Source organism: Salmo salar, chromosome 01, assembly GCF_965601325.2.
Source record: "Salmo salar chromosome 01, fSalSal1, whole genome shotgun sequence".
NCBI lineage: Eukaryota > Metazoa > Chordata > Actinopteri > Salmoniformes > Salmonidae > Salmo > Salmo salar.
In genome coordinates, this window is record NC_138291.1 from 174,032,252 (window position 1) to 174,047,257 (window position 15,006).

General features: G+C 45.0%; 1 protein-coding gene across 9 annotated transcripts in view; it reads right to left on the reverse strand.

Annotated features, from left to right (window-relative positions):
• Positions 1-15,006, reverse strand: part of psd3l (pleckstrin and Sec7 domain containing 3, like) — a 152,220-nt gene that overhangs the window by 23,659 nt on the left and 113,555 nt on the right. For 8 of the 9 annotated variants that reach the window (XM_014144526.3, XM_014144518.3, XM_014144552.3 and 5 more), the window contains one exon: positions 9,851-9,894. In XM_014144526.3, the coding sequence (XP_014000001.3) occupies positions 9,851-9,894 (44 nt within the window). Of the gene's footprint in view, positions 1-9,850; positions 9,895-10,902; positions 11,359-15,006 lie in introns of those variants that run through there. The other variant, XM_082956652.1, reaches the window with a different exon arrangement.

The following is a 15,006-nucleotide window of genomic DNA, read 5'->3' on the forward strand; positions in this document are numbered from 1 at the left end:
AACTTAACACTTAGCTTTCACATACTGCATCCAATTGCCATTTTGACTTTTACCATGACTGACTAGTAGTATATCCTAGGGTTTCCCAAACTCAGTCCAGCCCCCCCCCCAGCGCATCAAGTTTTGATTATTTAAATCAGATACGTAGTGCTAGGGCAAAAACCAAAACATGCAGGAAAAAGTTCGGGAAACCCTGGGACATCCTACTGAACCACGCCGCTGTCGTAGTACATCCTACTGAACCACGCCGCTGTCGTAGTACATCCTACTGAACCACGCCGCTGTCGTAGTACATCCTACTGAACCACTCCGCTGTCGTAGTACATCCTACTGAACCACTCCGCTGTCGTAGTACATCCTACTGAACCACTCCGCTGTCGTAGTACATCCTACTGAACCACTCCGCTGTCGTAGTACATCCTACTGAACCACTCCGCTGTCGTAGTACATCCTACTGAACCACGCCGCTGTCGTAGTACATCCTACTGAACCACGCCGCTGTCGTAGTACATCCTACTGAACCACTCCGCTGTCGTAGTACATCCTACTGAACCACGCCGCTGTCGTAGTACATCCTACTGAACCACTCCGCTGTCGTAGTACATCCTACTGAACCACTCCGCTGTCGTAGTACATCCTACTGAACCACGCCGCTGTCGTAGTACATCCTACTGAACCACTCCGCTGTCGTAGTACATCCTACTGAACCACTCCGCTGTCGTAGTACATCCTACTGAACCACTCCGCTGTCGTAGTACATCCTACTGAACCACTCCGCTGTCGTAGTACATCCTACTGAACCACTCCGCTGTCGTAGTACATCCTACTGAACCACGCCGCTGTCGTAGTACATCCTACTGAACCACTCCGCTGTCGTAGTATATCCTACTGAACCACGCCGCTGTAGTAGTACATCCTACTGAACCACTCCGCTGTAGTAGTAAATGATGTACTATTGACCACTTAGAATGTTGTTTGGTGCTTTGTTGGCGTGCTATGCTTTCACTAGGGGACTCACAGTGGGGGTGTTTGTGCAGTCGGAACAGCAGCCCCAGTCAGACGGCTCTACTAACAGCACCCTGTCCGCCTTCATCACAATCAATTCTGGAACCTCCGTGTCATGGCACACCATGGTGCACACACACAATCACTGGGTAGTACAGCACCACACACAGGACACAATGCCATTACACCAATGAGTTTGATCTTTGAGAGTGTCAATTTCTATTCACGAACATGGAAGTCTAAATATGGTCTTGCTTATGGAACTGTTGGTCAAACACAGTTCTCAGTGAACAAAATGAAAAAGGATTAATGCAGTATTCCACCCAGACATTTAAAGAGCTAGTTACAGTGCCTGCCTAGTCATGGTCTACAGAACACCCTTGCACAAATGTCACATTCAACAGTCAAAGATCAGAGGAAGGTTATGAAATAATTCCAAGACATAAATATCCCTTTGAGTACGGTCACGTATGGTAATTACATCTGTGGATGAAGTATCATATCACCCAGACAGATCTGTCGACCATCCTAACTGAGTCGTGAAATGTTTATTTTTAGATTTAATCTTTATTTAACAAATTCTTATTTACAATGACGGCCTACCCCGGTCAAACCCTGACCTAGTCCGGACAACGCTGGGCCAATTGTGCACCGCCATATGGGACTCCTGATCACAGCCGTTTGTGACACAGCCCGGGATCGAACCAGGGTCTGTAGTGACGCCTATAGCACTGAGATAGTGCTTTAGACCGCTGCGCAACTCAGGTTGTAATGAATAAAACCTGTTCAGGGATATCACTGAGGCTAAAGGTGCTTTTAAAACAGCAACCGAGTTCATTGGCTGAGCGGTGAGAAAACTATGCATGGATCAACATCGCATTCACTCTACATTACTGGCCTGTATGACAAGACTGAGAAGGAGGAAGCCTGTGCTAAAGAAATCCAGTCCAAATCATCCATCCTGATTGCAACAAGGCCTTTAAGTAACACTGCAAGAGAACAGATTTAAAATGAAGGCAGCAAAATGTGACAACTGTGCATGGGTGTTCAGACTGTTCCCCCATAGGGACTGTATACGTCTTCACTATTATTCTACAATGTAGAAAAAAGTTAAAAAAATAAAAACCCTTGAATGAGTAGGTGTCCAAACTTCACTGGTACTGTATATACAGTGTATTCAGAAAGTATTCAGAACCCTTGATTTTTTCCATATTGTTACTTTAGAGCCTTATTCTAAAATTGATGATATTGTCCCCCCCTCATCAATCTACACACAATACCCCATAATGACAAAACAATAAATATCACTTTTACATAAGTATTCAGACCCTTTGCTCAAGCACCTTTAGCAGCAATTACAGCCTTGAGTATGACGCTACAAAATTGGCACACCTGTATTTGGGGAGTTTCTCCCATTCTTCTCTGCAAACCCTCTCAAACTCTGTCACGATGGATGGGGAGCGTTGCTGCACAGCTATTTTCAGGTCTCTCCAGAGGTGTTTGATCAGGTTCAAGTCCGGGCTCTGGCTGGGTCACTCAAGGACATTGAGACTTTTTGCGAAGCCACTCCTGAGTTGTCTTGGCTGTGTGCTTAGGGTCGTTGTCCTGTTGGAAGGTGAACCTTCACCCCAGACTGAAGTCCTGAGCACACTGGAGCAGGTTTTCATCAAGGATCTCTGTACTTTTCACGTTCATCTTCCCCTTGATCCTTACTAGTCTCCCAGTCCCTAACGCCGAAAAACATCCCCACAGAATGATGCTGCCACCACCATGCCTCACCGCCGGGATGGTGCCAGGTTTCCTCCAGGTGTGAGGCTTGGCATTCAGGCCAAAGAGTTCAATATTGGTTTCATCATACCAGAGAAGCTTGTATCTCATGGTCGGAGTCCTTTAGGTGTCTTAAAGCAAACTCCAAGCAGGCTGTCGTGACTTTTACTGAGGAGTGGCTTCCGTCTGGCCACGCCACCATAAAGGTCTGATTGGAGGAGTGCTGCAGAGATGGTTGTGTTTCTGGAAGGTTCTTCCATCTCCACAGAGGAACTGGAGCTCTGTCAGAGTGTCCATCAGGTTCTTGGTCACCTCCCTGACCAACGAAGGCCCTTCTCCCCCGATTGCTCAGTTTGGCCGGGCGGCCAGCTCTAAGAAGAGTCTTGGTGGTTCCAAACTTCTTCCATTTAAGAATGATGGTGGCCACTGTGTTCTTGGGGACCTTCAATGCTGCAGCTATTTTTTGGTATCTTTCCCCAGATCTGTGCCTCGACACAATCCTGTCTCGAAGCTCGTCGGTCAATCCCTTCGACCTCATGTCTTGGTTTTTGCTCTGACATGAACTGTCAATTGTGGGACCTTATATAGACAGGTGTGTGACTTCCCAAATCATTCCCAATAACTTGAATTTACCACAGGTGGACTCCAATCAAGTTGTAGAAACATCAAGGATGATCAATGGAAACAGGATGCACCTGAGCTACATTTTGAGTCTCATAGCAAAGTGTCTGAATACATATATATATATATACACACACACACACACACACACACACACACACACACACGTCTAAACAGTTTTCGCTTTGTCATTATGGGGTATTGTATGCAGATTGTTAAGAACATTGTTTTATTTCATCAATTTTAGAATAAGGCTGTAATGTAACCAAACGTGGAAAAGGGAAGGAGTCTGAATACTTTCCGCATGCACTCTACATGTATTTTTATACATCTTACCATTGGCAATTTGCTACGTAGGTTGCTAAACCACAGATTATTATTTATTTTTTTACCTGTTTTGACTGTGTTCCCGTGGTATTTGGGGTCATGGAATATGGTCAGACTATTGGACACTCACAGGTAGAAAAACATTTGTTCCTTTAAAAAGTTCCTTCAGACATAATTGTCTGGTTTTCTGGTTGAGAGGTCATATAAACAGATTAACAAACTAGTCTCTATTAGAACCAAGTAATGGTTTTCATGACTGGATTAGGACCAGATCCCGAGGAAGACTTATTCTGGTAGGTATCTGGTCATATACCCACATAACCTGATAAAGAAAAAACAAGTATAGAACCCGACCATGACATCATAAAATGCTTCTATGCAGCCAGATTAGAACCCGACCATGACATCATAAAATGCTTCTATGCAGCCAGATTAGAACCCGACCATGACATCATAAAATGCTTCTATGCAGCCAGATTAGAACCCGACCATGACATCATAAAATGCTTCTATGCAGCCAGATTAGAACCCGACCATGACATCATAAAATGCTTCTATGCAGCCAGTGTAGAACCTGACCATGACATAAAATGCATCATAATGGCATCATTACAACCTGTTTTTTTTGGAGCACTTCAAAGTGAGCTACAGTGTAATCATAATGTCCCATATTCAGTAATAGATCTTCTCATCACACACTCGCCTTGAGGTTTCAGAGTTGGCAGCAATTAAGCAACGTTAACAGATATGAGTTATTTGACCCAACAACAAAGGGATATGGGTAATAAATTGCTGTAATTGGACTGAACTTAGTTTTAGCACCTGTTTCCCCTGCATCTTCTGCAAAGTAGTTCAACACCAGGGAGTCTTTTGAGACAGAGTTATGGTATGACCGCACAATCTTTAAGATGCACTAGTAAATTATAGCAAAGCTATACATTTCCTCATGCACTTTCCCTTGTCTCATTATCTGACAGCCACACTCTGGAGTTGCCATGTCCATTTCGTTTAAATGCTATGCTCAAAAGACATACGATATGGGTTCCAACACTGCAATTGAGCCATGAACTCCCAAAACGTAGTGAAACAGTGAAACTATGAATACTTCTGAATCTTGACAAAAACAACTCCCCAAAAAGCCATAAGACTCCTACTAAATCTATTTTAGTGAACCTATTTCCTGCCTATTCCAGCAGGCCCACAGCGCTCACAAGGAATATGTTCTTATTAAAAGGCGAGCAGCTGTGGATCAGGAGCGCAGCCAAGCTTTGTGGGGCTGTGCTCAGGTCAGAAATGCTGCAGTGGGGCCATTACCTAAAACACCACTAAACGCATTCTGTAGATCGTCCGGGCTTCTTTTACACTGTTAACAGGTTTGAGAAACGACTCATATGATTGGCAGCTCACTTTTTGATCATCACTGCTGTGTAGTATACATGTGTTTAAAGTAGGCCTAGTTGATACTCGCAACAAACCAGAACTAAATATTGACATAACAGCTTTGAAGACAAGGCCACGAATTTGATCGGTGGCCTATTTTAATACCGGGACATATAAAACATTATTCAAAATACATAATCAAAACAATGAGGGACTGCCTTCAAAGTATCTGCAGGCTCTTCAAGAAAGACCGGTCTGATTTGATTGAAGAGACATCTTCTACAAGAGTCCTAATATAATTATTTTGGTATGGTTTTGAGCAAGCAATCTTCTCTCATACATGGATTTGTAAAATGTACTACTTGCTTAGTTACACTGGTCATGCCCTGACAGGGATGATTGCCGGACCTAGATTAAGCCTACTGTTGGAATCAAGCACTTCTAAATTAGTTTCTCCATTGAGCATGCTTTTTAGTCCAAGAACAGGATTCACCTGGTGTATCATGCTGAATATCGAAATTTGTCTATATGCCTTTGTATGTACATTCATGTGACGCAACAGAAAAACTGTTGCTGTGACAACAGAGGAATATTTTTCATTCATGGCAGCCATTTTTGGCGAGGGGATGTTGAAGGCTCCTCCATCACACAACACATTCAACTTTAACCAGTGCTACAATAACCATTTATGTACCAAGTGTAATCCATTTCATGTTAATGTATCCTTTGGGTCGGTCTATGCTACGTTTTCAATGACAAGTTAAACATCTCTTACTACTGTGGCATTTAAAATCTTCCGGTTAGGGCCCCTTAATGTCAAAAATGATACTTCACCTCAAATAACATTGAAGGCTAATATTCTTGGAAAGTGGAGATGACAAACTGCAAGAAGGTAAACAAAACTGCAGACAGCCTTTATTTGCTTGCAAAGAGCGGTAAATAAGTTAATTGTCTCAACCCTGTTAGCCAAGATCATTAGCTAGCTAAGGTAGTTTACAGTTAGTTAGCAAACGCTACTAGACTCTTTTGCTTGCTACCATAACACAGTCATGTCATACAGATTTCCAAAAGTGACAAGGTGTATGGAATTGTGTTTAAATTTTGCAATTGTGATACTCCTTCCATGTATATTCGCTTTCCATCCGCTTGGTCAAAATTAATATTCTATTTTAGAAATATCTAGAATTAAGAACATTTGCTTTGAATCAGTCCATGTCTGGCTCTGAGTTAATACAGTGCAGTATTTGTCTGCAAACCTTCTTAGAGATTGATTAAAGCAGCAGGGTTACGGAGGTTTGAAACATTGTGTGAGAAGCGCGGATTTTAACTAAATGCTAACAACTCTGGTCCCAAGCAGTGACGAAGGCCTTTCAGATCAACACTGGTCTGTTGCATCTCCAGTGACCGAGGCCTTTCAGATCAACACTGGTCTGTTGCATCTCCAGTGACCGAGGCCTTTCAGATCAACACTGGTCTGTTGCATCTCCAGTGACCGAGGCCTTTCAGATCAACACTGGTCTGTTGCATCTCCAGTGACCGAGGCCTTTCAGATCAACACTGGTCTGTTGCATCTCCAGTGACCGAGGCCTTTCAGATCAACACTGGTCTGTTGCATCTCCAGTGACCGAGGCCTTTCAGATCAACACTGGTCTGTTGCATCTCCAGTGACGAAGGCCTTTCAGATCAACACTGGTCTGTTGCATCTCCAGTGACCGAGGCCTTTCAGATCACCACTGGCCTGTTGCATCTCCAGTGACCGAGGCCTTTCAGATCACCACTGGCCTGTTGTAGCGAGGCCTTTCAGATCACCACTGGCCTGTTGTAGCGAGGCCTTTCAGATCACCACTGGCCTGTTGTAGCGAGGCCTTTCAGATCACCACTGGCCTGTTGTAGCGAGGCCTTTCAGATCACCACTGGCCTGTTGTAGCGAGGCCTTTCAGATCACCACTGGCCTGTTGTAGCGAGGCCTTTCAGATCACCACTGGCCTGTTGTAGCGAGGCCTTTCAGATCACCACTGGCCTGTTGTAGCGAGGCCTTTCAGATCACCACTGGCCTGTTGTAGCGAGGCCTTTCAGATCACCACTGGCCTGTTGTAGCGAGGCCTTTCAGATCACCACTGGCCTGTTGTAGCGAGGCCTTTCAGATCACCACTGGCCTGTTGTAGCGAGGCCTTTCAGATCACCACTGGCCTGTTGTAGCGAGGCCTTTGTAGATTACCACTGGCCTGTTGTAGCGAGGCCTTTCAGATCACCACTGGCCTGTTGTAGCGAGGCCTTTGTAGATTACCACTGGCCTGTTGTAGCGAGGCCTTTGTAGATTACCACTGGCCTGTTGTAGCGAGGCCTTTCAGATCACCACTGGCCTGTTGTAGCGAGGCCTTTGTAGATTACCACTGGCCTGTTGTAGCGAGGCCTTTGTAGATCACCACTGGCCTGTTGTAGCGAGGCCTTTCAGATTACCACTGGCCTGTTGTAGCGAGGCCTTTGTAGATCACCACTGGCCTGTTGTAGCGAGGCCTTTGTAGATTACCACTGGCCTGTTGTAGCGAGGCCTTTGTAGATTACCACTGGCCTGTTGTAGCGAGGCCTTTGTAGATTACCACTGGCCTGTTGTAGCGAGGCCTTTCAGATCACCACTGGCCTGTTGTAGCGAGGCCTTTGTAGATTACCACTGGCCTGTTGTAGCGAGGCCTTTGTAGATTACCACTGGCCTGTTGTAGCGAGGCCTTTGTAGATCATCACTGGCCTGTTGTAGCGAGGCCTTTGTAGATTACCACTGGCCTGTTGTAGCGAGGCCTTTCAGATCACCACTGGCCTGTTGTAGCGAGGCCTTTGTAGATTACCACTGGCCTGTTGTAGCGAGGCCTTTGTAGATTACCACTGGCCTGTTGTAGCGAGGCCTTTCAGATCACCACTGGCCTGTTGTAGCGAGGCCTTTGTAGATTACCACTGGCCTGTTGTAGCGAGGCCTTTGTAGATCACCACTGGCCTGTTGTAGCGAGGCCTTTCAGATTACCACTGGCCTGTTGTAGCGAGGCCTTTGTAGATCACCACTGGCCTGTTGTAGCGAGGCCTTTGTAGATCACCACTGGCCTGTTGTAGCGAGGCCTTTGTAGATCACCACTGGCCTGTTGTAGCGAGGCCTTTGTAGATCACCACTGGCCTGTTGTAGCGAGGCCTTTGTAGATTACCACTGGCCTGTTGTAGCGAGGCCTTTGTAGATCACCACTGGCCTGTTGTAGCGAGGCCTTTGTAGATTACCACTGGCCTGTTGTAGCGAGGCCTTTGTAGATTACCACTGGCCTGTTGTAGCGAGGCCTTTGTAGATTACCACTGGCCTGTTGTAGCGAGGCCTTTGTAGATTACCACTGGCCTGTTGTAGCGAGGCCTTTCAGATCACCACTGGCCTGTTGTAGCGAGGCCTTTGTAGATTACCACTGGCCTGTTGTAGCGAGGCCTTTGTAGATTACCACTGGCCTGTTGTAGCGAGGCCTTTGTAGATCATCACTGGCCTGTTGTAGCGAGGCCTTTGTAGATTACCACTGGCCTGTTGTAGCGAGGCCTTTGTAGATCACCACTGGCCTGTTGTAGCGAGGCCTTTGTAGATCACCACTGGCCTGTTGTAGCGAGGCCTTTGTAGATCACCACTGGCCTGTTGTAGCGAGGCCTTTCAGATCACCACTGGCCTGTTGTAGCGAGGCCTTTGTAGATCACCACTGGCCTGTTGTAGCGAGGCCTTTGTAGATCACCACTGGCCTGTTGTAGCGAGGCCTTTGTAGATCACCACTGGCCTGTTGTAGCGAGGCCTTTGTAGATCACCACTGGCCTGTTGTAGCGAGGCCTTTCAGATCACCACTGGCCTGTTGTAGCGAGGCCTTTGTAGATCACCACTGGCCTGTTGTAGCGAGGCCTTTCAGATCACCACTGGCCTGTTGTAGCGAGGCCTTTGTAGATCACCACTGGCACAATAGGCCAGGTTCTTTCCTTATTACTTTTATCAGGGAGACAGATTGTCATGTTTTTCTAATGCTAATTACAGTACACTGCTCAGCCGTCACCTGTCCTATCATTTAGCATGGGATGATATAAAAAACGCATACATATTCACATAGTCCTACGGGTCTCTTTAGTCTTACGAAAATAATTGTAAAAAATGATAAGATGCAATATGAGTCATTTTAGATGAGTCCCAAATTATAAATTCAATGTCATCCTGTATAACTTGATGCGCATTGTTGTAAACGTATTAAATGTCTACAAACAATGAAAATAAAAACATGATTTCTTATCGACTGAACACTCCCTGCTCCCTGGAGAACTCGATTTACGCAACACATAACTGACACGGTATTTCTCTGCATCGTTTAACCACTTCATATTTTCAGTGGAGTACATTTGCGCAATTCATCTGCCACCAACTAGATAATCGACTGTGGCGCCCATTGGTTCCAATTTATTTTCACGAGGCCTGCAACACAAATAATATGTGCCCAATGTAATTCAATTAGGCCATCTGAAACAGAGTTTATTAATGGGATCATGTTGCCATGTTGCCCTTTAGAATGGTACACTGGGGCAGTGTAAATGCTGAGACGTCACCTCGTTCGTTCTAGTAGGTAGAGTAGTAGGGAGTGGAAGACGCCAGGGTAGATCTAGCTATATAAACATTTTATTCATATACAGTATCAACATGCTCTCCCATTGGCCCATGAATGCTTATGTTTAGAATTCAAAATAGAATCTTACTTACATGGCCCATTCCAGCTTGTCGTTTTTGATTGAGTTGTGCAAGGCCTGTGAAGAAAATCATATCTATTAGTATACATTATTTTTTTTAATTGTTTGAGCTTGTGTATGATGGTTCAAAACCATGTATGGACATCTTGACAGCTTCCATCACATCTAAAGCCTTTTGCGTCGGCGCGCGCACACACACACACACACACACACACACACACACACACACACACACACACACACACACACACACACACACACACACACACACACACACACACACACACACACACACACACACACACACACACACACACACACACACACACACACACCTCTAAAAACATTAAGACCATAAGGCTAAATAAAGCGAGGCATATAGTGGTAGCCTACATGTTAACATGCACAACTAGCAGTGTTCCAGTGCATTACAGAGATCTATTTACAGCTGAGGGAAAGGTGACAACGTTATCAATGTTTATGAGGGGAGAAGAAAACAAAAGCACTGGACTCGCAGCCGGCCAACAACACGGACGCTTCCTTCCGGTCAGTAACCAAGCAGGAGAAGAGAAAAGGGAGGCATAAAGCATCCATCACTTTGAAAAGCCCCATGCCGCGTCCAAATCGGCCAAATAATATTCAGTGGAAATACAAAAAGGAGCATTTAACCAGGAGGGAAATGCAGCCATTTGATCCCTGGCATGTCCCCTAAGACCAGTAACACTGCAGGCTCAACACTAACACGTCTAGACAGAGTCCTTGGTCTAACAAGTGGTTACTTACTGGAAAGCTCTGTCCTCACCCACAGTAATACAAAAAAAGACTATTGATTTAAACAGATGTCGAGTTAAGGAGAAAAGCTCCAATGCACAAACCATGCAACTCAAAACCAGCTGCCTGGATATATTCAAACTATTCCAGTCAGTTGTAAATGCCGTGCGAGAAAAAAAACGTGCCTTTGACTTCAGAATCAATAATGCTTGTTCTCCGTCTCATCCTAATTGAATCTCCCAAAGCGTAATCTCCAAAACTGGATTTACAATCAAGCAGTGTAATGCTTTTTACCTTCTGTTTGTCCTTCTCTAGTTTGTCCTTCTTATGTTTTTCAGATGCAAATTCGGTGGAGTGGGACGTTTTGAGTGACTTTGAGCGGTGCTGCGGGGCCCGACGCATCGACTCCTCCCTGCCATATTTGACCGAGCTGCTGCCGGGCCGCCGATGGCTGCCTGTCCCCTGGACACTGTTTACTCCGATCATTTCCCCCAAAAATCAAAAAGGCAGCTCCAAAACAGACACGAGACCAAGCAGTAGCGATAGAGACCTGGAGAAGCTCCTAGACTCACAGCTGTCCCAGAGCCCCTGCGCTGTTCCAGCCCCTGTAGCGGGTAGTGGGGGGTAGCGTGTTTCACTGAAGCTGAGGCAACAAGAGAGAGACAGAGCAGGAATGATCATAGAACACGTCCACACTCTCTCAAAGCACCAGCAGTGCTGCCTTCTCCAGCATCGCTCCACTAGTGTTCGGATTCAGAGCGATAGTTCCAGTGAGATTCTCACGCCAACGTCTGTGCGTTACACACAGAGAGGAAGAGGGAGGGACAGAGGGAGGGAAAGGACAAACCTCCTCCCTTTCCAAAACTAAGGCAAATGTATATAGTTGAAAAAAAAATTGCCACAGGTCACCGAACCTGCCACGTTAAAACACTGAGCAGAACCCTCTGGCTTGTGGTAGACACCTGATGCCTAATGGACTGATTAGCCCAATGAGCAAACAGCACTGTTTTCACACCACTTCTGATTAATTCAATGCGTAATTCGAGCAAAATCAGTAATCCAGAGCAATTACCGAATTCAAAGTGCGATTAAATGCAAATAAATTATTCATGCTTGGGATTACACAGCTGGTTCCAATTATTCCAACAAGCCAAGATGTAAATGAGGGGCTGGCTAAATAAATTCACACTATGAACCACAATGTCCATCATGCCTAATATAGCACAGCCCCCTTCCCCCGCAACACAGTCACTCAAATGAACCTAAAACAAGTCAGCGGGATGAGTATAAAACACAGTCTAACAATCATGACATATTGGAGTTTAAAAAGGCTTGATCAAATTGGCATTTCAGTGAGCTGTTAAGTTTTGCAAATGAGAATCTTAATTTTCTGGACAGTGAACATGTGTTTTTCTATGAATAAACATGACAGCTCTTAGACTTGCCATCAGCTTAATCTTGCACAACTATGGACCCAAAAGCACTGATTTAACAAAATTCAGAGGTGTAATGTAGTTGCATTGGCGTTGGATTGAGTCGGTCAGTGAAAATGTCAAAAACATTTCATTTGGGACCATCTCACACCAGAGATGAATGACAATTTTGGGTATGTGCCATGTTCAGTAGAAATTTGTTGGACTAAAATAAAAATGGCAGTAAATGTTCACCGCTGGGAATGGGCTCATTGGTTAGATAATTAACTCTTGGCCAATTCCTTAACTAAACAATGGAATCCACAGACAAGTTATTGTGTTTTGACGATCTGAACAAATTCATCTTTATATAAGCCACGTGTCAAATCCTCACTGCTTATGAAATATGTTGTCCAAATATGTATAGAAACATAGCAAGAGTTTATACTGGTGTTTACCATATTGTGGTCACATGGCTTCACGTGATCACTGAAGCAGTGGCCTGTCGTCATCAACATGGCTTCACGTGATCACTGAAGCAGTGGCCTGTCGTCATCAACATGGCTTCACGTGATCACTGAAGCAGTGGCCTGTCGTCATCAACATGGCTTCACGTGATCACTGAAGCAGTGGCCTGTCGTCATCAACATGGCTTCACGTGATCACTGAAGCAGTGGCCTGTCGTCATCAACATGGCTTCACGTGATCACTGAAGCAGTGGCCTGTCGTCATCAACATGGCTTCACGTGATCACTGAAGCAGTGGCCTGTCGTCATCAACATGGCTTCACGTGATCACTGAAGCAGTGGCCTGTCGTCATCAACATGGCTTCACGTGATCACTGAAGCAGTGGCCTGATGTAATCATCTTGGCCATCTGTTACTTGACAGTATGCAGGGGAGAATGTTGCTGAACCATGTCTCCTGGTGTCTCCTGCAGCACTCAGGCTGCTCCCGTTTCTCCCCAGTGCTGCTCAGCCTCTTTCCCACGGTGTGGTACTTTGTGTTTTATTAGAGATCTGTATATAATGAGATGCTCATGTCTCCGCCCTAACAATGGGAGTCTTCAAGACGGGAAGCAGAGATTATGTCGAGAGTGAAACCTCTCGCTTCACCTCTTCCTCTCTGGTTTTGTCAAACTGGGATTGTCAAAATGTGGTTCAATCTAGGGGCTGCAATAACTTTCAGAAATCAGAAATTATTTGAGAAGAAATTGAAACCTGCGTTTTATACTGAAATTCACGTTTTTTTTCTTCTTCATTAACGTGACCAGGAACATGCAACTGTAGTTTTCATTCACAGAAAATACATTAGTGCAACACATTCGGCAGATTACAACAGAAGTGCAACACTATTTGGCTAGCAGCCACACACATAATTTAGCTTACAATGAAAAAGCAAGGTTTTTTTGTTGCAAAAACAATGCATGGGCATCATACCTTCTGTTTATTATAGAAAGACATGTAGCCAGCTACATCTATTGTTTTGGCTGAAGTTAATCTCGCATTTTACCAGAGAAAAGTAGCTACACATTCAGAGCTCTGTCTGCTCATAGAATGGTTATTCAGACATGAAATTCCCACATTCATGAAGACGAGAGCAAAGATTTGTCATCCGAGTGTAGATGTGCAACTGAAACACAAAATTAGTCCTGGCCGAGCAGAAATTAAAATTAATTAATTTTAGATCTGTGTTTACAAAAAGCAGCAAGATATGAGATTGTAGCCATATGACTAAATACAGGCAGGCTGTCAGTATGACCAACTGTTGTGTCCTCCATATGTACTGACTCACTTCCATAACATATCCCGAGACCACACGTATATCCACCAGAAAAAAAGTGGGTGTGACAGGCCAACAAGGCAAAATGAATTACCCTACAACATTGGGACACAGCAAATTAGTCTCATGAGACTGTAAAACACAAAAGGATAGTCAGAGTAGCTATGATTAGCTCATCAACACTGTTTCCAACTGATAGAACTACACTAATCATTGGTTTAAATTGCCATTAAAGGGGAAGTTCATTCAAAAAAGTGAAACTTCATTTTTTTCTCTCTTTACCATTTACATTTCATCCAATATTTCTACTATTCATGTACTAACCAAGATCCTTCAGTGGAAATCTATAGCAGATCATTAAAGCTGGTAACGTCACAGGCTCATAGCCAGTCCCCTCAGCATCATTGAGGCATGCTTTTACTGTTACGATGCCGTTTTAATAGTTTTATGTTAAGTAATGATTCCATCAAATCAAAAGGTTTTATGACTAGATGAGGACAGAGCATCATAGTGGATAATGCTTTGAGTAGATGTACCCTTTGAGTAACCTGAGATAAGTGGAAATAGGTTGAGAAATGGCAACGACCTCTAATCAATACATTTTCCTAATGGGTGTTTCGTATTGTTTATCTTTTTCAATTAACCGTTTGAGACTTGCCATAACAATTGACATTTGTGTTAATGCGTTTTGAAACAGGAATACAGCAGCAAAACAGACTTACATCTATTCAGCCGGAGTGTGTGCATTTGGCTCGTGGCCCAGTGTTTAGAAAGGCACACCTTCAGATGTTTTTCTTGGAGCGCTTTGCTCACGCTACTCTGATGCCCCGCCAGCTACATGTGGGAGGCTTTCTGTTGCGTTGCGAAGGGGGTCTTGTGGGGCGCTGCGTTGCGTTGCGAAGGGGGTCTTGTGGGGCGTTGCGAAGGGGGTCTTGTGGGGCGCTGCGAAGGGGGTCTTGTGGGGCGTTGCGAAGGGGGTCTTGTGGGGCGTTGCGAAGGGGGTCTTGTGGGGCGTTGCGAAGGGGGTCTTGTGGGGCGTTGCGAAGGGGGTCTTGTGGGGCGTTGTGTGGTGAAGGGGGTCTTGTGGGGTGTTGTGTGGTGATGGGGGTCTTGTGGGGCGTTGTGTGGTGAAGGGGGTCTTGTGGGGCGTTGTGTTGTGAAGGGGTTTTGTGGGGCGTTGTGTTGTGAAGGGGTTTTGTGAGGCG